The 21,856-nt window shown below is 52.7% G+C and overlaps 1 protein-coding gene and 1 long non-coding RNA gene across 2 annotated transcripts; both read left to right on the top strand.

Moving 5' to 3' along the window:
• The first annotated feature begins 158 nt into the window (after window positions 1-158).
• Window positions 159-11,731, top strand: SNRNP40 (small nuclear ribonucleoprotein U5 subunit 40). Its single transcript, XM_067311462.1, has 10 exons — window positions 159-397; window positions 538-667; window positions 1,287-1,380; window positions 2,175-2,340; window positions 2,984-3,106; window positions 4,170-4,290; window positions 5,073-5,155; window positions 5,582-5,643; window positions 9,019-9,122; window positions 11,109-11,731. Exons 1-10 carry the CDS (start codon window positions 182-184, stop codon window positions 11,156-11,158), a joined length of 1,149 nt encoding a protein of 382 aa, XP_067167563.1. The 5' UTR covers window positions 159-181; the 3' UTR covers window positions 11,159-11,731.
• Window positions 11,732-12,662: 931 nt separating this feature from the next.
• On the top strand, window positions 12,663-20,527 carry LOC136994308 (uncharacterized). Its single transcript, XR_010886459.1, has 3 exons — window positions 12,663-12,849; window positions 12,950-13,044; window positions 20,405-20,527. It is a non-coding gene; the product is annotated as an uncharacterized lncRNA (long non-coding RNA).
• Window positions 20,528-21,856: the final 1,329 nt, after the last annotated feature.

The following is a 21,856-nucleotide window of genomic DNA, read 5'->3' on the forward strand; positions in this document are numbered from 1 at the left end:
ACCAATCAGCGCGCAAAACGCACTGCCGCGCTGCCTCTGCTCTCCTTTCGTCACCCGTGCGCCGGAAGTAGATCACAGAGTGCGCCGATCCGGGAACTCTCCGCCAATCAGCGCGGGAGGACTCGGCGGGGCCGCCCAATGGGGGCGCGGGGGCGGGACAGGCGGGCGCGCGGCGGCGGCGATGATCGAGCAGCACAAGCGGAAGGTCCCGGGCGGCGGCCCCGGCCCGGGTCCCGCTCCGGGTCCCGGCCCCGCTCCGGGCGCCGCCCCGGGCCCCGACCTCCCGCTCGTGCCCACGGCGGCCAAGCGGCCCCGCCACGACGTCCCAGGGGCGCCGGGCGGCGGTGGCAGTGGCGGCGGCGGGGGGCAGCCGCCGCCGGGGGCCCTGCTGCAGGCGGTACGGGCGGGCTGAGTGGAAATGGCGGAGGGGCCGGGGGCCGGAGGGGGAAATGGCGGAGCGGGGAGGTGCCGGGGGTGCCCTGTCCCGCTGCCGCGGTGCTGCTCCCCTCACGCACCTCTCTCGTTGCCTCCCCGCAGGGCCCGCCGCGATGCTCTTCCCTGCAGGCCCCCATCATGCTGCTGTCGGGGCACGAAGGCGAAGTGTACTGCTGCAAGTTCCACCCCAACGGCAACACCCTCGCCTCTGCCGGCTTCGACAGGCTCATCCGTGAGTACCGGCGGTGCCCGGCGCCAGGCTCCGCTTCCCCAACAAGCGCGGAGCTGGACCGAGGCTCGTGGGGCTGCGGGCAGCCGCCCCGCGCCCCTTCGCTTAGGCCGCCCTTGGTTCCGTTTCAAAAATCTGCTTGCTGAGTCCCGAGCGTAAAGCGCGTAGGTGCTTCGCCGGGTGGCGAACAGGAAACGTCTTCAGGCTCCTCGGGCAGGTTGCTGTCCAGCTAGCGTAGGTCCTTCCTTGGATGGGGTCGGTAACGTGCCTTACTTGTCACAGTTCTGTGTTCCCACATCCCTTGTGCAGGTTGTTACAGATCGGTGTTTGCACCAGTCTTTGGAAATACGTTTTTTTAAGGTTTTCAGCTTGCTGTGGTGGGTTGGTCTGACCACCTGTTTTTCATAATAAATTCAGCTGGATCTGAAACCCTAAATCACTTCAAAACACCCATCTCTGATTTCTGGGGCTCGCCTGGCTCACTTGCTGTGTGACCTGGATTTGAGGAGATGGTGGCTACTGTAAATAGCTCATTTTGAAGAATTCCTGGAGAATCAAGCTATCCGCAGCAAGTGCATGTTTACGTCATTCATTTATTTATTCCTCTGTTTCTTTTCTCTAGTGCTGTGGAATGTCTATGGGGACTGTGATAATTATGCCACCCTGAAGGGACACAGTGGAGCAGTTATGGAGTTGCACTATAACACAGATGGCAGGTAAATGTCATGAAGTCGTTTTTCTGCCTCGCTCCTTGCTGTTTCTGAACAAGGTCTACAGATGGTTTTGGGAGAGGGGCAGCATCTGTTGCGCACTTCAGCCGTGCTGCGTTATCACATGGATCATGGGCAGCATTTTGCAGTTTTCAGGGGAAAGTGTTTGCTGCTGGCCAGCTGGAGCCCTTCAGAGCTCCTCCTATTTGTTGTCCCTGCTCCGTTAACCCCTGCTTCGTTAATGGTACTTAAGAGGAGCGCTTGTACTTTGGTTTTCCCAGGAAAGGAGTGGGCCTGCTTGAGACTAAGGAAGAGATATGGAGCCACTTGTGACCCACGAGTTCCCTTGATTTCAATCTTGAGGAACATGGGAAAGTCTGAATTGGCCGTGTGGGAGATGCTGGTTGGTTGGGGAGTGAAAGACAACAAGTGAGATATTTCTTAATTTGGAAAGCTGTTCCACTACTACATCTTAACCAGGATTGCTACAGAGGGTTCTTTATCCTGTGTTTTCATCCCAAATACTGTTCGAGGGGGTGGAAAACTAATATATACTGATCAAGAAATGGGTTTTAATAGGAGTAGCTCCACTGTGATTGCTCCGCTGTGAGTCAGCCTGTGCTGAAACACCAGAATTGTCTTTGCTCCAGCCTTTGCATACTGGGCATAGTTCTTCTCAATGGCATATTCCTGTTTTAAATTTCAAGCTTTGATCTCGGTACTTGGGAGTAAAAAAAAAAAAAATAGAATGGGAGAAATGTCTCTGAAATGGAGAACTTCACGGCTGTTCTTCTCCACAGCATGCTCTTCTCGGCATCCACAGATAAAACAGTGGCTGTGTGGGATAGTGAGACGGGAGAGAGAGTGAAGAGGCTGAAGGGCCATACGTCATTCGTTAACTCCTGTTACCCAGCAAGGCGAGGACCTCAGCTTGTCTGTACGGGCAGCGATGATGGGACGGTGAAGGTCAGTATATTGTATAAGGAGATAGTCTAGAACGAAAATAAGATGGGATCTTTGAAAGAATTTTTTGTTCTTCCCAATTAAGTGTCTTATAGTTTCATTATCTGACAACTTTAATTCTAGAAATACCATTTGATACCTCTTTTCCTTTTGTGATTCTTTGCGTATGCGTTAAGTAGATTCAGTGGGAATACCGTATTGGAGCAGCCCAAACAAGCCATTGACTCTTTAAAGAAGGGCTGTCTTCTTTCTACGTAACAGTGTGCTTGTCTGTGGTGCGTTGTAATCAATATAGATCTAACGCAAAATAAATCAAGTTCTACTGAAGTTTGCTTTTTCCCCTGGAAAGCATAAACAAAACACGAGGAAGGCAAAAGGTACTGAAATCTTTTACTCTGGCTCCTTCTTGCCCCATCCCCCATTCTTTTCAAATTAAAAAAGTCCGGTGTTCCAGGTCAGGAATATATATAAATATATATATTATACATATAGCATATTTCTACTATTATTTTTGTAGACAGCTCTTGAGATCTAAAAGAGTGAATTTCAGTAGAGCAGTCTGAGATCCTGCAAAGTGTTTGCAACTTTCTCTAATTTTATTGTTAAATGTCTGTTTGTAACTTTTAAAATTGCCGTGTCTTTTCAGCTGTGGGATATCAGGAAAAAAGCTGCTGTCCAAACCTTTCAGAACACTTACCAGGTCTTGGCTGTGACTTTCAATGACACCAGTGATCAGATCATATCGGGGGGCATTGACAATGACATTAAGGTAGGACGATTGTTTCCTCATGCCTCTGTTCTGGCTTGACACACCTTTTCCATCCCATCAGATTTTGATTGTAGCAGTGTGCAAGGTACAGCAAGGGTCTGGGAAAAACATGGAAGTCTGTGGGTTAACTTTACGGTCGCAATAGCTGTGCAGACCCACTGTGTCCAACCTCCCTGTTGGCACAGGCCTCGTAAACTATTAGGGAGTTGTTCTGAGGCTGTTTGCCGTGTGACTGGCTGACCTTCCTGGGCGTGCGTGCCAGCGCTTCCGTCACACGGTGCAGGCGAAGGCCGTCCTCTGAGAAGTGATGTGGTATTCCAGCTCTTCTGGCAGACTCTCCGTCCCAGAGGCAGATAGGGCCGTGTATGAAGCAGCATAAAAAAGATCGGTGACACGTTCACGCTCATTGGCCTTTACTGCAGTCTGCTCTTATAATTTATTTTGTCTCTTGGTACCGTGGGAAGCCTTTGTTTAAGAGCAAGCTCAGTGTTTCCTTCGGTTCCCGAATGAGATTCTCCGGATAGCTATATGGCTCAGTAGGTCCTGTTGTCTTTTTAGGCTCAGGCTCCAGGCTTACCTAGGCGTGGGGAACGTGTACTTGTCAGAGAGCCCTCACTAGGCGTTGCACTGAAACGGCATCTTTTCTGATTGCCCCTCGAAAGTCAGTAACTGTCTGGGAAAGGACAGCATGAAATTTGGGGGATTTGACTACCGCTTGTCTGTGCCGTTGCGTTAGGCAGTGGAATTGGAGAACTGGGGGAGCTATAGCGGGATAGAAAGCGGCTCCTGCGCACATGGGGCTGCTGGCATTTAACTCCTTGCTGCTACTGTGGTTTGACATGCTAGGTAAGAAGTCTTTTAAAGGGTAAATCCTGTTTTTCGTATCACGCATCTAAAACTCTAGCCTTACAGTTTAGCTGTTCAAATCCCACCCCACTGAAATAGAAAGCTGATTCCATCAAATGAGTGGTCGGTGCCTGCATGAAATAATTTGAAATCAGCAGTTCCAATGGTCTTCATTGTCTTTCTGTTAAGCCACAATTTTGTGTCTGCTGTCTAAAAGGTGTGGGACCTTCGCCAGAACAAGCTCACTTACACCATGAGAGGACACGCGGACTCCGTGACAGGCCTCAGTCTGAGTTCGGAAGGCTCTTACCTGCTCTCTAATGCAATGGACAACACAGGTACATCCTGCATAAAGTAAAAGTGCAGCCGTACAGGCAGCTTTCCGGCACTGCTTTCTCAGGCTAGCCATCGGATAGCTTTGTGTGGCATTTTGGAAAGAACAGCTCAAATCGTTCTACACAGAAGACCAAAAAAGTCAGACATGGGACAGGCTGAAGGGAGTTTGGCTCCGGAGATAAAGCTGGGATTGTTGTCGTCATGACGGTGACAGTTGCGTTCTTTGCAGAGAGGGAGCAGCTATATCAGGAGGGCTTGTCACGTCTCCCAAAGGGCAGCGAGGACACGTGCCACAGCCCAAGTTATTTGTGCAGACAGTTGAGTGTGATCTTGGTTTGGCTTTTGTCAGGGTGCTTCGGCTGTTTCCCCTCAGCAGGGAATGACAGCGCTGTTTCCAAACTGCTCGTCTTCTGTGTGTGGGTGCTCAGTGAAGCTGATCTAATTAGAAGTGTGATCATGAAGTGTCTTAGAATAACGCAGATGCTCACATAAGGGGATGGTGGCTTATTTGTGCAATAGTTATATTTTGTTTTCCCCTTCCTGTTGGCGGGAACAGTGTCTTGGTGTAACTCTAAATTCTTGCATTTGACCTTTCACATCAAAGCTTTTTGCAAAGGGAACGTGAGCTGCTGGTTTCCTTTCGCTTCTGGGGAAACCTAGTCATGAAAAGAACAAAGAACGTGATCAAGTCTGATCGTGGCAAAAATAATGTTTCCAGAAACTGACCTTGCACCCACGACTCAGTGATCTTCAGCTAATTACTGTTAGTTCTGCTCTGTTGCAGTTCGTATCTGGGATGTGCGTCCGTTTGCCCCTAAAGAGAGATGTGTGAAGATATTCCAGGGGAATGTGCATAATTTTGAAAAGGTGAGTGTACTACAGGATAAAAACATTATTGTTTCTTTAAATGCTGCCGTCTATTGACTTGCCTGTGAATAGTTTTTTAAATTCAAGTATAAACCAGAAAAGCTTTAATAAGGACTCAAAGAAAGATTAATGCACAAAGTGGGATTCCAATTAAAGCTGCAGTAACAAGATTTCTTTGCTCGGTTCAGCTATAATTAGCTGTAAATTAAGTATTTTCTACATTTACTATCTACTTTGTGTAAAATAACAAGGCACTGGATGTTTCCAGTGATAAAATAAAATCTACAATTACCATCTCATCTTCCAAAGGGAGATCATTAAAGTGGTGCTCATGATATTTGAGGTCTCATGGTGATTTTATTTTGAGTAGAAGGGAAAACTCAATCTTATTTTGGAAATAGAACTGTGCACATTCTTTTATTTTAGAATCTCCTGAGATGTTCTTGGTCCCCAGATGGGAGTAAAATAGCAGGGGGATCAGCAGACAGGTGAGTTATCACTGTTACCTTCAATCCCAAACCATTTTGCAGGTGTTCCTTAGTCCACACCTATGAAACCAATGGAGTTGGAGTATCTCAGAAATTAATGTGAAGAGAGTTGTGCTTAGAGGTGTGAAGACCTGAACAACCCCCGCGGTTTGCTGTGACCGTTGTCTGCACTTGATTATAACAGTGACGTGTTCATATTGACTTTGTGTCCAAGGGAGAGCACCACACAGTTACAAAACCTTCTCGTTACTATCAAAGGCTGGCTAAAGTTCCACGTTACTGCTTGTGTTCAATCACTGGATCCAGTAGTAGGAGAAGCAGATGATGGGAGCATACTTGGGAGTTGACTAGGTCTCTTAAAATATTACCAGCAGGCTCTTGTGAAACTCTTCTGGAAGCAGCGAGTCTGCTGAACTGGTGCATAGTGTTGTGATTATACTGATAAGGACCACAAATATCAGTTAAATTGCTGTGTGGTGGCTAGCAGGAAGAGCCAGTGGTGTTCCAAGGATCATTCTTGATCCTTATTTTCATTAATGAGTGTGAAGAAATAAAGATCTGGCTAAATTAGCATTTATGGGGCTTTTAAATGAGAAATTCTATAAACTAAGGCAACCAAGGAGTAAAGCGGGTAGCAGGAGGAAGCCTGCGGAGGGTCCATGCCAGGCACTGAAGGTCACTGTGAAGGATACCAACCCCACTGGGACGAATTCCAATGTGCTCTCAGTGACATCGAGACAGGAATTCCTGCAGGCCAGAGTCCAAGGCATGGAGCAGTAGTAATCAGCAAATTAATGAGTTTCTGATAGCGGATAGGGAGAACGTTAACTCCTATGTCCTCCTATATAGTGGGCCAGCTGTCACATCGAGTGCCTGAGCCGTGACTCCTTTTTCCAGTCCTGCTGGCTAATAACAGCATTGCACGCGGGTGACGGAATAGCTGTTCTTTGTTAATGTACCGATGCCGTGGCAGATCCCAGAGCAAGCAACCTGATATAGCGAAGTGTGGCGTGAAATATTAGGCCATTAGGTTAGTTCTGCAGGTGCTGGGGTAGCTCTGCAGTCTGACGGCGGCTTTGTTGTGAAATGCGTTGGTGAAGCGCGTGCAGCCGGGTCCCAGGGTGGGTTAGATAAAGCCACGCAGAAATATTTCTACTGCTATCTCAGAGCTTTTAAGAATTTTTTTGAGAAGGACTCTCTGATGGGAAAGCAAAGCAAGATTAAATGTTCCCCTTCTCTGAGTAAAAAATAGCTCCCCAGTGAGAATTCACTTCTGCATTATGTGGAACATTTTGTGTGTGTGTCTGTGTCTGTGTTGGAGGGACAATTATGTGAGTAATTGTTTTGCTTTTGATCCCTTCAGAGGTGGTTATAGTTAAAAGAAGTACTTAAAGTGCTCTCCTGCTTTGCAGTGCCAAAAGAAAAAAACAACAGCAGAGTCCTTTGAGAAAGGATTTGCTACAGTTCTTGCTTACTAAGGTGAAATAGCTGTACTTGAAAAAATGCTGCTCTAAAGAACATTCACAACTTAGGCTGCGCGCTTTATATGTTTCAAGAAAATAATTCGAAGAATACCGCTAGCCTGAAAAGGAATGCGCCTAACGAAGCAGATCTGCCCCGTATTCGTATCCGGAGTCTTTCCTAACTAGCCAAGAAACGTTAGCAGTGAATCTTCAGTGCTGTTTGGGGGAAAAGCAGCTCAATTCCAGTCCAGCTAAGCGAAAAGCGTAATTGCAGAAGCAGATCTTGTTCTCTGTCAGCTCTGCAAAGCCCTGTCAAATGGAAACGGACAGGTGAAACCGAGGAACTTTTTGGTAGCATTGCATAAGCCCGAAACGCCTTGGTATTCAGAGCTTGGGGTGTTTGCAGGACTGATGAAAGGTGTGTTTATCTCGAGCACGTTTGAGTTTGTGAGGATTAGACGTGGCACTGCGTAGTGGCGTTTATAGAGTCCTTGCTTTGGAGGACTGTGATGTTGTACGTGGCTTTTGCGTGTGTTTTACGTGTTGCCTGGTTGTCCCTTCCGCCCTCACCCTTTTGCAGTGTCCCCTTTAAATAGCTTTAGTGACGCCTCTCGAGCTTGAGGGCCGTGCAGCTGCTTTTCGCGCTGAACCTGGCCAATTATTGCACTGCCGCTTTCTTTTTTCTGCCCACTGACAGATTCGGTTCTAGATGCCAGTCACCTACCTAAAGAGCAAAGCAAGAAGGCAGTATGAGTGTAACCCAAAATTGGCAGCTTTCCCGAGCCACTGATTTTTTTTTTTTTTTTTTTGGAAGAGATGTGAACCTTGTAACAAGTGACATTTTATGCGGCGAAGCCGTTATGTTTGGAAGGGAAGTCGTGCGGGTGGGATACAGCGTTGAATTCCCCGATTTGTAACAAGTTGCTCAGAGCTCTTCTCGTTCTGATTTACGAAGAACCACTCCTACGAAAGCTCCTTATAGCTGAGGTCAAAGCACCACGTCGTTTTCTCGTGGGACTTGTGCGGTAACTGAGCAGGTGGCTGCTGCGCCATACGGACAGCAGTCGATGCCCGCAGCGGACAGTGTTTATGCGGGGAGACGGTCTGCGTTCTTGGGCACTGCGTGAGTTGCAGAAAGGTGGTTTTTCCCCCCTCTCTGAGACTGTTCGTAAAAAAAAAGCTGCACTGTGCATGATGCCAGCAGTTTATTTCTGACCTATTACCTGAAAAATTCCGGTGTCTTTTGCGCTATCCTTCAGCCAAGGTGAAGCACTCTGGCAGGACCCAGGAGCGGTGTGAGCCCACGGTGAGGAGAGAGACCTGGAAGAGATTAATCGAAGGGCTTGATGCAAATTGATCAGCCCCTAATAAATGCCGAGATGTGAATCATGACTTTAATGGCATAGCAGGAAGAAATCCATATATAACTGTTTTGGGCTGTGAGGAATTACACTATAGCAGGTAGCAGCATACAGTCTCCTCCTCACCGCTTGCCTGCCAGCCTGAACTGAGAGCAACCTCTGGGCTCGCAGGCAGGTATTTGTGAGGACGAGGACAGTCCTTTCCGTTCCTGATGCTACTTTTGTCCCTTACCCACTTTACTGCTGCTACGTTGAGGGTCCTTGTGGCCTCATGTTTTCAAATCTGTCTTCGTGCAATGATGGATGAAATGGGGCTGTCCTGCCGTGACGGTGGCAAGGCTTTAAACACGGAGTTGGCACGTCAGCCCCTACCTGCTCAGACCTTTGGTCTTTTGAATTCAGCAGTGCTGCATTTTACTCCTTGTTTACCCGTGCTCACAGCTGCAGTTACTACAGTGTGGGTGGTGAACCGTTGCAGAAAGAAGCCGTCGGTTTGGGAGGCAGCTGCTTTCCCTTTTGAAGTGCTTGCTCTCATACCAACTGTCTTATAGGTTTGTCTACGTGTGGGACACCACATCCAGGAGGATCTTGTACAAGCTGCCAGGCCACGCCGGCTCCGTCAATGAACTGGCTTTCCACCCGGAGGAACCCATTAGTAAGTCCTACCCAGCTCAAGTCAGCTGGGGAAATAGTTTCGGGGCTGGCGTGACTGCTCCTTCCTCCAGACAGCAGCCCAAAATCTGCCTGTGGCCCAGAGCCCTGGGTATCAGAAGGAGATTTGTGGGGAAGGGAATCCGTTGCTCCACTGCGCACTGGGATTGGGCCCTGGGCCCCTGGGCTGAGTGAGGGAGCTCTGCTTCGGCCCGGATGGAGACCTGGGTGACACCAGCTGTACATCAGCAGCGCGGCTGCTGGTCCTGTGGTGATCTGGACTGTTTGTGAGCTACAGGTGACCACGAGCTATTGCTTGGCTGCTGTTGTCAGGACTTGAGGAGAGACTTCCCAAAAGCTGTGGAAAAAGGGTTTGGGGTACCTGGGTTGGACAGGAGCAGTATAACTGTACATTCAGTGATCACGTGAGGACAGTTATAGTAGCCTAGGAGTGTGTCTCCAACCCAGGGTATCTAACTTACCCTAGAAGCTCTAGGTAGCAAACGTGGCTGTTTGAATACAGTCTTTCTCAGAATGGTTGAGGTTGGAAGGGACCTCTGGAGATCATCTAGTCCAACCCCCCTGCTCAAGCAGGGTCACCTAGAGCACGTTGCACAGGATTGCATCCAGGTGGGTTTTGAATATCTCCAGAGAAGGAGACTCGACATCCTCTCTGGGAAACCTGTTCCAGTGCTTTTAGTCCCCATTCTAGAGATGTCCTACTCCAGGGTGGAATCCGTGGCACCAGGTATCGGTGGGTGAGAAGCCACTCTTGGTGGCTTTTTCAGAACCATTTTAAGCGCAGTGCGTCAGCGGAGACCAGGCTTCAGATTGGTTTTCTTGACATGGTCTGTAGCACAGGCAGGTCGGTAGGATACTGTTTGTTTCTATGGAAACACTCGCACCATCGGCCAGGTCACCCCACTGCTTTGGCCAAAAAATTGACACAAGTCAACCCTGAAGTGAAGCCAAGAGCTCAGCGGTGCTGAGGATGACAGTCTCTGCAGCAGTCAGGGGGTGGGAATTCAGGGCAGTGAATTATGGGTTTGTTCCTTGGTTATTCATTGCTCTGTCTTAGGATCGGAGGCTGCACCGAAGGAGCAGAGCAATCTTTCGTCTTTGGTTCGGGGCGGATTGTTCGTAATTGTGTTCTGCTGAGCTCCTCTTTGTGAATCAATCACTCCTCTTAAAATAAGAATTAAAAAGCCTACCCACTCGTTGCGTGTGAGTTATGCAGTTGATTTCTATTAACATCGACGGATGCTAATCTCGCAAATTGCTCCACCCCCTCCAAAACACTCATCTGCATGGAACGGTGCACGGAAAGCTAAAATGTGGCAAGGTTACACACATCAGTCTGTAAGCTTTATGCAAAAATGCCCCCAAATCTCTCATGGACTTGAATGAAATAGTTGTCAGCGTGAAGAACAACGCTTCTGTGTTGGGACTGTCGTTCTTTTGACGCTTGTGCGTTGAATCCGCTGAACAGCCTTCTCTGAATTAAGGTGGTTCGGTGCCTTGTTACGTTTGACTGCCGGCTGCGTTTTGCCTCTGTTATGGTAAAGAGCGACAGCCCGGAGAGGCTTTCTTGGAGAGCCTGTGCCCTCTAGCGGCCTGCAGTCCCGCTGGCGGTGCCCAATTTGCAATCCGAACGCTCCTTGCAAAGCAAATAACGCTTCGGGATGTTTGAGTGCGCTAACGGCATGTTTATATGCCTCTCTTTACCATTTTAACGCTTAGGTATTACAGTAGGTACGCTTTTATGCCCGTCTTGGGATAGGGGAATGGCAGCCAGGACGTGCAGCGTGTGATTAGGTGTCAAACTAGTAATTCCGTGCAGTGTTTTGTGGGGAGCAAATCAAATTTAGCTCTATAGATAACGTACAACAAGTGAAAAGAGTAGTTAAATCCAAATGGGGTATCGTTACTGGTGATCTCCAACTGTTCCGTTTAATTTTCTTATTTCTCCCTTCCTCTTTCTTTCCCGCAGTACTCTCTGCATCCAGTGACAAAAGACTGTATATGGGGGAGATCCAGTGAAGCCGAAAAGAAGATGGCTTGATTTACGCCCTCAAAACCTTTGGTTTACAGAAATAGGATTAACTGGCTTCTAACTGATGCCAGCCCCTTCTCGCTCTTGTGGTAATGGGAAAACGTTGCGGCAGCTTGATTAAACAAGGAGCGTTCTCTGCAGGCTGTAACGTCTGCGTGGTCTTGCCGTGCAGCTTGCTTTTTTGTTGTTTTTTTGTCTCCTTTGGGGAAGAAAGAAGAAAAATTTGGATTCGGAGAGATTTTGGTTTCGGCTGTACAAGAGCCTACGGAACCCTTATGCCGCTAACTTGAAATTTGTAAAATTCGTTTAAATTCGATATGTGGCTTGTACATTCCCTGCCCGGTTTCTCTTGATTGTTTTTATACGGTCGAAAATGAAATAGACAGTTTTTTACAAGAACTGTGTGGACGGGATTTATTGTTCTGTTTGACTTTTCTATTGTGCGATATTAAATCAAGGCCCTCACTCATCCATAATCCAAGGGAAACCATACACTTTAACTTCAGAAGAGCAGCTTTATTTTTTATTCATGGCAATAAAAATGACCACCCTGGAAATAATTATTTGGCTACTGCTGAATCTTATTTTCTTGTTTGGAGTAAAATCCAGACTTCTGTTATAAATAAATGTAAAGGGAGCGAGTTTTCTGTGATAAGCGCAGTATATATAATGCTCAGCAGTGGAGGAACCAAACTGGTTGCACCTCCCCTTCCTCAAATCAGGCTGTCTTGGCAGGGGTAGTGGCTGGGTCGTAGGCGATGGTGCTAGATGGTAGCAGGCCTTCAAGCAGATTAGATACATATCAGCGTGGTGGGCATCAACACTTGCTATTGTGGGAAGTAATTTCCTTTCCAGCCATCCAAGTTCCTTCCCAACTGGCTTGTCCCCACCCTTCCCAAGCCAGATCCGTGTCCCACGTAGTTCTGTACATATCCAAATCCATGCTTGGCCTTCCGTCCTGAACCTCCGTGGCCTGTGGCAGCACGAGTCTCGCCGACTTCAATACCCCGGGGGTGAGCGTGCTGGGAGGACGCAAGGTTACAGGACGCTCGTGCCCTGCCTCGGCCTCTGTCGGAGGGGTTTCTGGGGGACGCGTCTGCCAGACCTTGCCCTACAGTCGCTGACTCCCTGCCTGGTTGACTTGGTTTGCTGCGTCCCGGTACCCGAAACCGCAGCAACGCATTGTGCTTGTAATATATTCAAGGGGTTTAAGCCAGAAGGGAGCTGTTTGCGCCGACCTGTACGGCCAAGGCCGAAACCGGCACCAAGCCCTTAACTTCTGGCCGAGCCACGGCTGGTCTTTGCGAGAACATGCAGCGGAGGGAGGTGCCCCCGTGCTGCAGGTAATTGTGTGTGTTGTTAATTAACTTGCTGTGAAGAGTACGTGCTGTATTTCTACTCTGAATGTGTCTGGCCTCAGCTTCCAGCCGTTAGATTTTTTTCATCCTTTTTCCCTCTGTTTTTCTGTTTGCTGCCTCCGCTCAGGTTGTACCAGCTTTTTCTCACCTCTTGCGGCTTCCTGCCCTGCTCCGGAGGAGGTTGTCTGAGGGCTGCGATTCAGGTGGGATGATGAGGTGTGGACACACCATGCTCCCAGCCCAGCAGTACCATGCTGTAGGGCTGTCCTGGACAGTTCTTGGCAAGCATTTGACCAGGAGGAATCTGCTCCAGCCACCAGGTATTTAAGAGCTGGAAAATCAGCGCTGTTTGTGCAGCGGAAAGGGAAGAAACACAAAGCCTCTTTCTTTTTGTGTTTCTTCTCCCCACTTTCCTTGCAGCGGGAGGAGATGAGCCAGCACTCTTGGGGACACAACATACTGATCAGCTTTTAAGGAGGAAGGGAAATGTGGCCGCATGTTCCCCAGGAGGAGAGGTGAGCATCTCCCCAGGCCGAGGGCAACACGTGGACTGGGGTGTGTGACATTTGCCCCCTGTCATTGGAACCATTGCTGTTCCAGTGCTGCGTCCTTAGGTCAGCAGATGGCTTCAGCCGGGGCTGCAGAGCCTCGCTTGCTCTTGTGTTGCTCTTAAAGCCTTCGGGGTTGGAGCAGAGCTGGTCTCAGCTCCTGGATCCTAGATCATTGCCAGGTGACTTTGGGGCAAGGCAGAGGTGCGCTGGAGAGTGTGGCTGGGTTTAATTCTCTGAAAACTCAACTCGAACAGTGCCTCGTTTGCTGACTCTCCTAATTAGCTGGGTTAAAGTGTTCAAGCATCAGGTTTGTAGGTCTGGACTGTGCAGAGCTCCAGGTTCAAACCCAGAAAGGATCAGCTTCACGCCTGCTCTTGAGATACCCAACTGGGTCCCGTTTTGCTCCGTTGCCATCGTTCTCCCTGACTCCCAGCAGTTGACCTTGAAAACCCAGATCCGTTCTGGCCTGGACCCCGAGCGCTGCTGCAACCTGGGGCTCTGCACTAGTCCCTCTAATCTCTGCAAAGCTGCTGCTGCCCTTCCTCATCCTCCACTGTCCTCGACGGCAGCGGTCCCTCCCCACGGGGGACACCACGTTGTGTCTGAAGTCAGCGGTGCTAGCAAGGGATGGGCAGGATGGCGATGAAGACAAGGGAGGACGCGTCACCGGATCCTTCACAGCGAGCGGACGTATCCAAACGCAAACGAGCCACCCTTCAGCAGGAGAGGCAGGCAGAGAGAGCTGGAGGCAGCGGGAAGATTTATTTTTAACTCTGCAGCGTATTAAATAACAGGCCCTGAAACGCATGTAAATTAGAGCTGGGACTCCAGCCGGCAGCGCCGCGATTTGGGCCAGACCTCCCCGGAGCCGCGGCTGCTCCCCTTCGCTCGGGGAGCGCTGCTGCGCCTGGGTCCTCTCTCGGCAGAGCTGCCCGGCAAGAAGGATGGTTTAGCGTTTAATAACCCCTATTACAAGCTTCAAGGGATTATCGTTTGCTTTAAATATATGCCCAAGTGCCGAAGGGGAAGAGAGACTCGGAGCTAAGAGCTGCGTCGTCTCCAGGCCTAGCCGGCAGTTACAAGAAAATAAACCTGCCGTTTTCTGAATCAGGTTTGTTTAAAACAAAAAAAGAAGCCAGGATGATGAAAGGGAGGAACAAGATGGGAATCGAAGGGCGTTTCGGAGCTGGAGGTTGGCGAGCGGCGCGGGGTGCCAGGTGGGAACAGCCCGGAGAGCTGCCAGCGTCTGCTGCGATGCTCTCAAAAGCCGGGCTCACCCCGTCGTTCGGGATGCGACCTCGTACCGGAGCGCTCGGATGCGGCCGGCTGCCTACATCCGCCTCCGGGATGAAGCATCCTGCCGAAGCACCGGCAGCAAAAAGGAAGAGGGAATAGGAAAATAGAGGCTGTTCCTAAAGTTACCGGGCGGCAGTCCCGCGGCTCGCCTCCGGCCGACGTGCCCGTGGGTGCAGCTCGGCGGGTGTCGCGGCACCCCTGGGCCCGAAGCCCCCCCTCGCCGGGTGCCCTTGCAAGCGGGCTGCCTCGGCGCTCGTTCCCGATGAAGAGACCGTAACAGGCGAACGACGGACGCGAGCCGAATGCGCCTTATTAAAGGCTTATTAAAGTCTCTCCGACGAGGGCTGCAGGATAATTAACTCAGTGGCAGCGGCGGCTGTGGTTCCCGCGCCAGGAGCTCGGCGCCCTGGGGTCCGGCATCCCGGCCGGGAGCACGGCGAGCATGGGAGCGGGACCCAAATTCCCCCATGTGCTCCGGGCTGGACACGGGGTCCGGTGTCCCTTCCGAGGGATCTGCGAAGCCAGCGGGGACCTGGGCGTCACCCCTCCGGCCCCAGGACGCCCGCTCCGTGACATCGGCGCAGATCTTGGCCGAACAGCGACCCAGATGGGGGGAAGCGATCCAGGTTAAGACCGAATCCCCAAGGCCGCCCGGGGAGCGGGCGATGTGCAAGTGCAAGAGCAGGGTGAGCGCCGGGGCAGGACAGCAGCGAACTGTCCTGACGCCTAATCCGGGCGCTGAGCAAACTGTTTCCTTAAACAGGTTCCTTCCTCCAAGGGAGGTAGTTGCTCGAGAGAGAAATCCAGCCTGGGATCTAGAGAAACAGCTTTGTGCCCAGCCTGTCCCCAGCAGATGCTCCTGTCCCGGCGGGATGCTCCCGGACAGCTCGGCCCCCGCATGGAGCTGTCCCGGGTTTCAGGTCCCCCAAATCTGTGCTGGAGCTGTGCCGTGCTGGAAGTGCACGTGAGGCAGGACGAGTCGGGATTAATGATTCTCTGACACATGCTTTCTCCTTGGCCTTGGTTGCATCACTTAACCACGCGGCGTTTCCCCCGCCACAAAGGTTTCTCCTGCTATGGGGCAGCTGCAGCCCCGTGATTCACCAGGCAGCGAAACGACACCTAAATCCCTCGTGTTGGTGGGGACGGTTTTGTCCTCGGCATCACGCAGCCCTTAAATCCCAGTGGCACCCCGAAGCCCACCCATGTCCCATCCCCCAGGTTGCCACCAGCCCACGGCAGCATCCGCAGGAGGACGGGTGGCTTTGGGCCCATCATCACCTGGGCAGGTATTGGGAGGCCCCGAGGCCACCCCACGGGGCTGGGGACGGGGACGGAGGGTCGGCGCCTCTTGGGACGGAGCAGCAGCACGTGCACAGGAGGAAAAAAGCCGGCGAACGTGTTTTGCGCCCCGCTGCCGCCTCTCCCGTCCCCCCCAGCTTCCTCTCCGATTCCTGCCCCATCCTTCCACGAGAGCTTTTCACACCTTTTCCGACAACTGCTCGGCAGCTAATAATGAATTTTGATAGTTAACAATAAGCGGGTGATAATTTCTAAAAGAATGGAAAACAATTATTTGCTCTGTTGGGGGATTAGACGACATTTAGGCTCTATTTAATGGCAAACTAATTAAATTACATGAGAAAGCGAATGGAATCTTTTCTCGTTAATTATGAATTTGCGAGCTACAAAGGCTAAACGATGATGGATTCCGTAATCTGCGGTGCTTTCAGCCATCCACCGCGATAAGATGACAACTGAGCAAGAACGGAGCAAGTGCATTTTAATTTCTGTATCGATTCAATAACAGCCGGCTGCACAGCGATCCATTAACGGTGATCCGCAGGAACTGACGTTGACTGACAGGCCGGCGGCTAATTATATTAAAAAGCGGGGAAGCATTGTTCGAGCGGATGCGTGTTATTCCTGGAGGAGGTGAGGGCAACCGTGCGCTGCGCCTGAACATCCGTTAGCTTTCCCAGACTCGCGCAAAAAAGGGTTGAGGTTGGAAGGCACCTCTGGAGATCATCTAGTCTTGCTCAAGCAGGGTCACCTACAGCACGTTGTCCAGGATCGTGTCCAGGCGGCTTTGGAACATCTCCAAGGATGGAGACTCCACGACCTCCCTTGGCAACCTCTTCCAGTGCTCAGTCACCCTCACAGTGAAGGAGTCTTTCCTTCCATTCGGAGGCAACTCCCTGCATTTCCGTTTGTGCCCCTTGACTCTCCTGTCACTGGGCACCACTGAGAAGAGTCTGGCCCCATCCTCTTGACACCCTCTCTCCACAGACTTAGAGACATCGATAAGATGCCCCCTCCACCTTCTCTTCTCCAGGCTGAGCAGTCCCAGCTCTCTCAGCCTCTCCTCGTACAAGAGAGGCTCCAGGCCCTTCCTCATCTTGGTAGGCCTCCGCTGGACTCCCTCCAGTAGCTCCATGTCTCTCTTGCACTGGGGAGCCCAGAACTGCGCACAGGACTCCAGATGTGGCCTCAGCAGCGCCGAGGAGAGGGCAAGGCTCAGCTGCCTCCGCCTGCTGGCACTGCTCTTCCTTGGATAGCCTTGGCCGCCTTGGCCACGAGGGCACCTTGCTGGCTCATGGTCAACTTGTTGTGCAGCGGGACTCCCAGGTGCTTGTGCGCAGAGCTGCTTTCCAGCAGGTCAGCTGCCAGCGTGTCCTGCTGCGTGGGCTTATTCCTTCCTAGGCGCAGGCCTCTGCACTTGCCTTTCTTGAACTTCATGAGAGCTTCCTCTCTGCCCGTGTCTCCAGCCTGTCGAGGTCCCTCCGAATGGCAGCGCAGCCCTCCGGTGCATCAGCCACCCTGCCACTTTGCTGTCATCCGCAGGAAACCTGCTGGGGAGACGCTCTGCCTCCTCCTGCAGGTCACGGAGGAATAAGTTGAACAGGATTGGACCCAGTCTTGACCCCTGAGGGACACTGCTAGCTACAGGTCTCCAGCTAGACTTTGCACCACTGATCGCATTTTGACCCGGCTCGTCCCTCCTGCCTGGCCAGGCTGGATGCTCTGCTCGAGCCGATGCAACGCCCGCGTCCCCCGGGTGCCCGACCCGTGGGATTTGGGGCTGCTCCCAGGCGTCACGAGGACAGATTGCCCTGGGGTCCGGGCTGGCATCCGCCACCCCCAGCCTGAGCTTTGGGCTCGCCGTCACCGAGCGCGTGCCGAAATCCCGGAGGACGGACTGCACCCGTGACCCGTTCCCCCGCCTTGACCTTGCAGGGCTGCTCCGCTGCTCTGACCTCCAACTAATTAGCAGCTCGTTAACATGGATCTTGGAGAGCTGCGTCCCTTGGGAAAGCAGAGCTGTGCAGAACATGGCACGAACTCGAGCTGCCCATCAGATTTTATCCGGACTAAATAGCCTCAAACTATCCAGGGGAAAAAATATATCTATATTGACAGCTGCAAACCCAGGGATTGGGTTCAAGCAGGACACGGATCTCCTCGCCGCAGCGGAGATGCCCTCGGCTCAGCGCGGTTCCCAACGGAGAAGAACGGGGCGATGCCCCAGGCTCTGCTGTCGTTGCACGTGGGACAAGTCCTGCTTTTCGGGGAGCTCGGCCATCGACGGCCATCCCGGCCCCCGGCCCCGAAAGGGTCACCCAATTACCCGGCCGGTTTAATTGCTTTGATATCTTCTCGCCGTCGCCCTAGCCCAGATAGGTGGTTGCCCTTCCAAGATTTGCTTGCCGATAGAGATGCCAAAACCATCGGCAGGAAGGAAAGGAGGAAGGAAAAAAGGGAAAAAAAAGAAAATCAAAGCAAAGTCTCGAGGAAAGGGCAGCCTGCAGCTGTGCAATGTGATGCTCCTTCCCCAAAAGGCTCATTTCAAAGGCAACGTGATGGATCTCCAGGAAAACCCCACACTGGTCTTATCCCTTGGGTGTATTATATATATATATTTTTTTTTTTTTTTTGGTTAGCCTAAACCTACTTTTTTCCTCCTTTTGGCTTTCTCAAGGCAGCCAACAGCGATGCCGAACCGGCTTGCCCCCAGGCAGGCATTTTCTCCCCCGCAAAACAGCAAACGTTTGCTCTGATTTAGGGCCATCTGGGTTGTGGGTGATGCTGTGGCTCTTCCCGGATGGGATCTTCTGACCCAGTTTGGAAATGCCAAACAACTTGCATGCCGGCCGCAAAGCACCTGGGGCCCAGGGGGGAAGGGTCTTTCCTGAAAAAAAAAAAAAAAGAAAAAACGGATAAAGCAAAACCTGCCGGTGTTTTCCTTCGATTTCTCTTTGCTCCAGATTTTTGGGGCGGGGAAAAAAAAAAAGTTAAAAAACAAACCCTATGTTGGTTGTCTTGAACTAAGAATAGACATTCTTGGGTAAAAATATCCATTTAGTAAAAAATTCAACATTTTTTTGCGTTCTGTTTAGCTCTCTAGCAGATAAAATTTCCCTCTAGCATAAGGGCCGGGGAGGATGAGTCAAACTGTGGCTGAAAACATCCACGGCTGGTTGAAGAGGACAACTTTGGGCCTGGGCAATCCCCAAAGCAACCTGCCCCCGGCTCCTTGCGCCCCACCAGCGTCCCGGGGAGCCGAGGATGCGGCCGGGTCGGCTCCAGCCTCGCCGCCGGCACCTGCAGTGACCGGGGTGCCAAGACGGAGAGCGCCAATGCCGTGGGAACCTCCGGCCGGTGGCACCAGCAGGTCGTGGTGGGATCTCAGGGACATCCCAGCTGCTGGTCCCAAAGCCCTTGGGAGTAATACGCTGGGAAACGGCCCGGGAAAGGGACCCGGCAGGGCTGCCGGCAGGAGCAGGGAGCCGGTGGGATGGCCGGGAGCACCAGCAGCTCCGGTCCCGTGGTGCTCGTGGGTGGTTTGCAAAGCCGGCCCGTTCCCAGCTCCTAAAAATACCGCGCAGTGCATCCTCCGCATCCCGCCTTCGTGCCGGCGGCTCCCTGTGGCTGCACACCTCCCTGGGCCCGAAAAGCCGCTTCCAGAGAGACCCCCTCCGGCGCTGGCAATTCCCTCCTCGGCCCGGAGCCGCCGTCGGACCTTTCCTCGTGCGCCTGACGCATCCGAGCATCAGCAAAACGGAGGCGGCTCAACCCCGTGGGGAAACTTCTCCTTTTCAATCACCAGAGGTCACTAACCGAGCTGCGCAGCATCGCGCCTGCCCGCAGGATCTGGCCCATCCTGGGCCCTGCCTCCATCTCCTGGCCGAGCCGAGGCACCCCGAAGCCACCGGCCGGCCGAGCATCCCACACCCGGCACCGTGGTACCCACGGGAACGGGATGCCTCCCACCGCCTCCGCGGCAAGCCGGCTCCGTCGGGCGATGGAGCAGAGCAGCCGGCCTGTTCCCGAGCCAAGGGCTTTGCGACATGGCCACGGAGCTGCTCCTGTCTCCTTCCCGCTCACTATCCTTTAAGAAATCCGGAGAAATAAATTAAAAAAGGGGGAATATCAATCAGTATGCAGTCTCGGGCGGAAAGGCAAAGGTCGCCCAGGCTCATAAGCGGTTCTTTCCCTGCCGGTTGCTATTTTCCCAGTCCTCAGCCGTGCTCCCTGCGTGATCTTTCGGGAACCACCGTGCCGTGACACCCGGATTTGCCTGCGAAGGGGCAGCTCGCACCCCGGGCGCCTGCTGCCCCGGGAAACTCAGCTGCTCACAGCGAGCGCTGCAAACGCTCCCGTAAAAGTTTATCGCAGAGCTTCCAAATAAATATATATATATTTTTTTTCGATGTCGGCCTGACGGAGCAGGCGCTGCAAACAAAGCAGCCCCGTGCGCCAGCGGGGTGGGCTGCGGCCGCCGGGCTCGGCGGGCACGGGGACCAGCCCACATCCCTGGTGAGCGGCGTCGTTACCACCTGGAAAAAAAAAAACCAAAAACGGAGGCCGATATGAAAAGCGAACGGCTTCTCCGCGAAACGACGCGGCTCGGGCGCATCGAAGCGCTCATCTCCACAGCTTCCTCCCCTCCCCGCGAATGCATAATGCATTAATTTCCTCCCGATATCCCCTCCGTAATTTGCGCATCGTCCGTTTGCTTCCTCCTCAGACGAAACGCCGAGGGCCGCGGGATCCGGAAGGGTCGGGAACGGAGCAAGCGGCAAAGCGCCCGGCCCTTTCCCACCCGCTCACGAATAAAGTTGTCCGCTCGCCTCCTAGCGAAGCGGCTCGACACGGTGTATTGACCTTTTTAATCGAAAAATTGATTCCTTGCAAAACTGTGCCTGGTCGAGAGCCGGGCAGAGCCTCGGCGCCATCGTACCGGTTTTATCGCCTTCGTTATTTGGCATCGGCGTGCTTTGCCGGGCTTTGTTTTATACTGGGACCTCCCGCGCCCTTACGCTGACGGCTCGGGCTGCACGGACTTCTCCGGCGATTGCCAAAGACACGTGGAGGGGAGGTGGGGGCCTGATCCTTTTCGACCCGCAGGAGGGGTTTAAAACATCCCCTAGCTCCGTTTGCATCCAGCCCCCCTGGCTCCCTTGCTTGAGAGCTCTCTGCTCTGCGATGCCCTTGAATTTTTGCGGCGTGGTTCTCGCATTCGCGGCAGGCGAGCGTTTTCTGCCAACCCTGTCCTTTGGCCATGCACAGGCCTTCCAAAACACGCCTGGGGGTAAGCAACAGCTCCCTGCGTGGGCTGGGGGAGAAATTGCTACCGCGGGAAAGGAAGGAAAAGCTCCCGGGGTGGTAGGTGCCGTAGGCTGGTCCCGGCAGCGCACGAGGATGCGTGATCTGGCTGTGCCCTTGCGAACTTGGAGGGCCAGGTTAGGCTACGGCCAGACCAACCCACGCGCAAATGCCTCTGTAAGGCTCTGGCCCGGCGCAGGGTTGCTCCGGTGCCGACGTGCCTGCAGGGCTGGTTTAGTAGGTGCTTTGTTGAAAAAAATCAGGGCTGAGGTTTAAGAAAATACAGAACTGAGAAGCGGCGAACTGTTCCCAAGTCTTGCCGCTTCTGGGTGACATATAAAGAGGAGGTTTCTAAAGCACTGGATGGATGGAAAAGCTCCATCCCAGCTATTCCTCGGCGGATTTGCGCTCTCCAATCCCCCAGAAGCTGTGCTCTGAACAGAGGACAAAGGCGAGCAGCAGGGGCGGTGGGTAGGGCCTGTACCCTGCCAGCCCCGTCTGCACCTGTCTCTTGCCCAGATCTGCTGGATTTGGGCTGCCTGAGCCCTGTGGGAGGAGACACGCAAAGCCAGACAGCTGGCCGCTGTCTTGGCTCTTTGGCCAGCAGTCGCCCCCAGCCCTGGGGAGCCACGTGTACCGTGGCTGAAGACCAGAGCGCTGCAGGGGGATCGCCTGGGCTTTCCTCCCAACGCTAAGCCGGTGTGTCCTTCCTGCCTGCCCAGGCGCCTGGCTCCCTGCCCTGGCACTGCCACCCCAGGCTGCTCCTGGGGGCAGGTGGCTATGAGGTCCCTGTGCCTTGGGTCCAGCCAGCATCCACAGTCTGCAAAGGCTGCAGGGCCGGAGGCGGGGGGAGGAGGCAGCAGCTCACCAGCCC

Source organism: Apteryx mantelli, chromosome 27, assembly GCF_036417845.1.
Source record: "Apteryx mantelli isolate bAptMan1 chromosome 27, bAptMan1.hap1, whole genome shotgun sequence".
Taxonomy (NCBI): Eukaryota; Metazoa; Chordata; class Aves; order Apterygiformes; family Apterygidae; genus Apteryx; species Apteryx mantelli.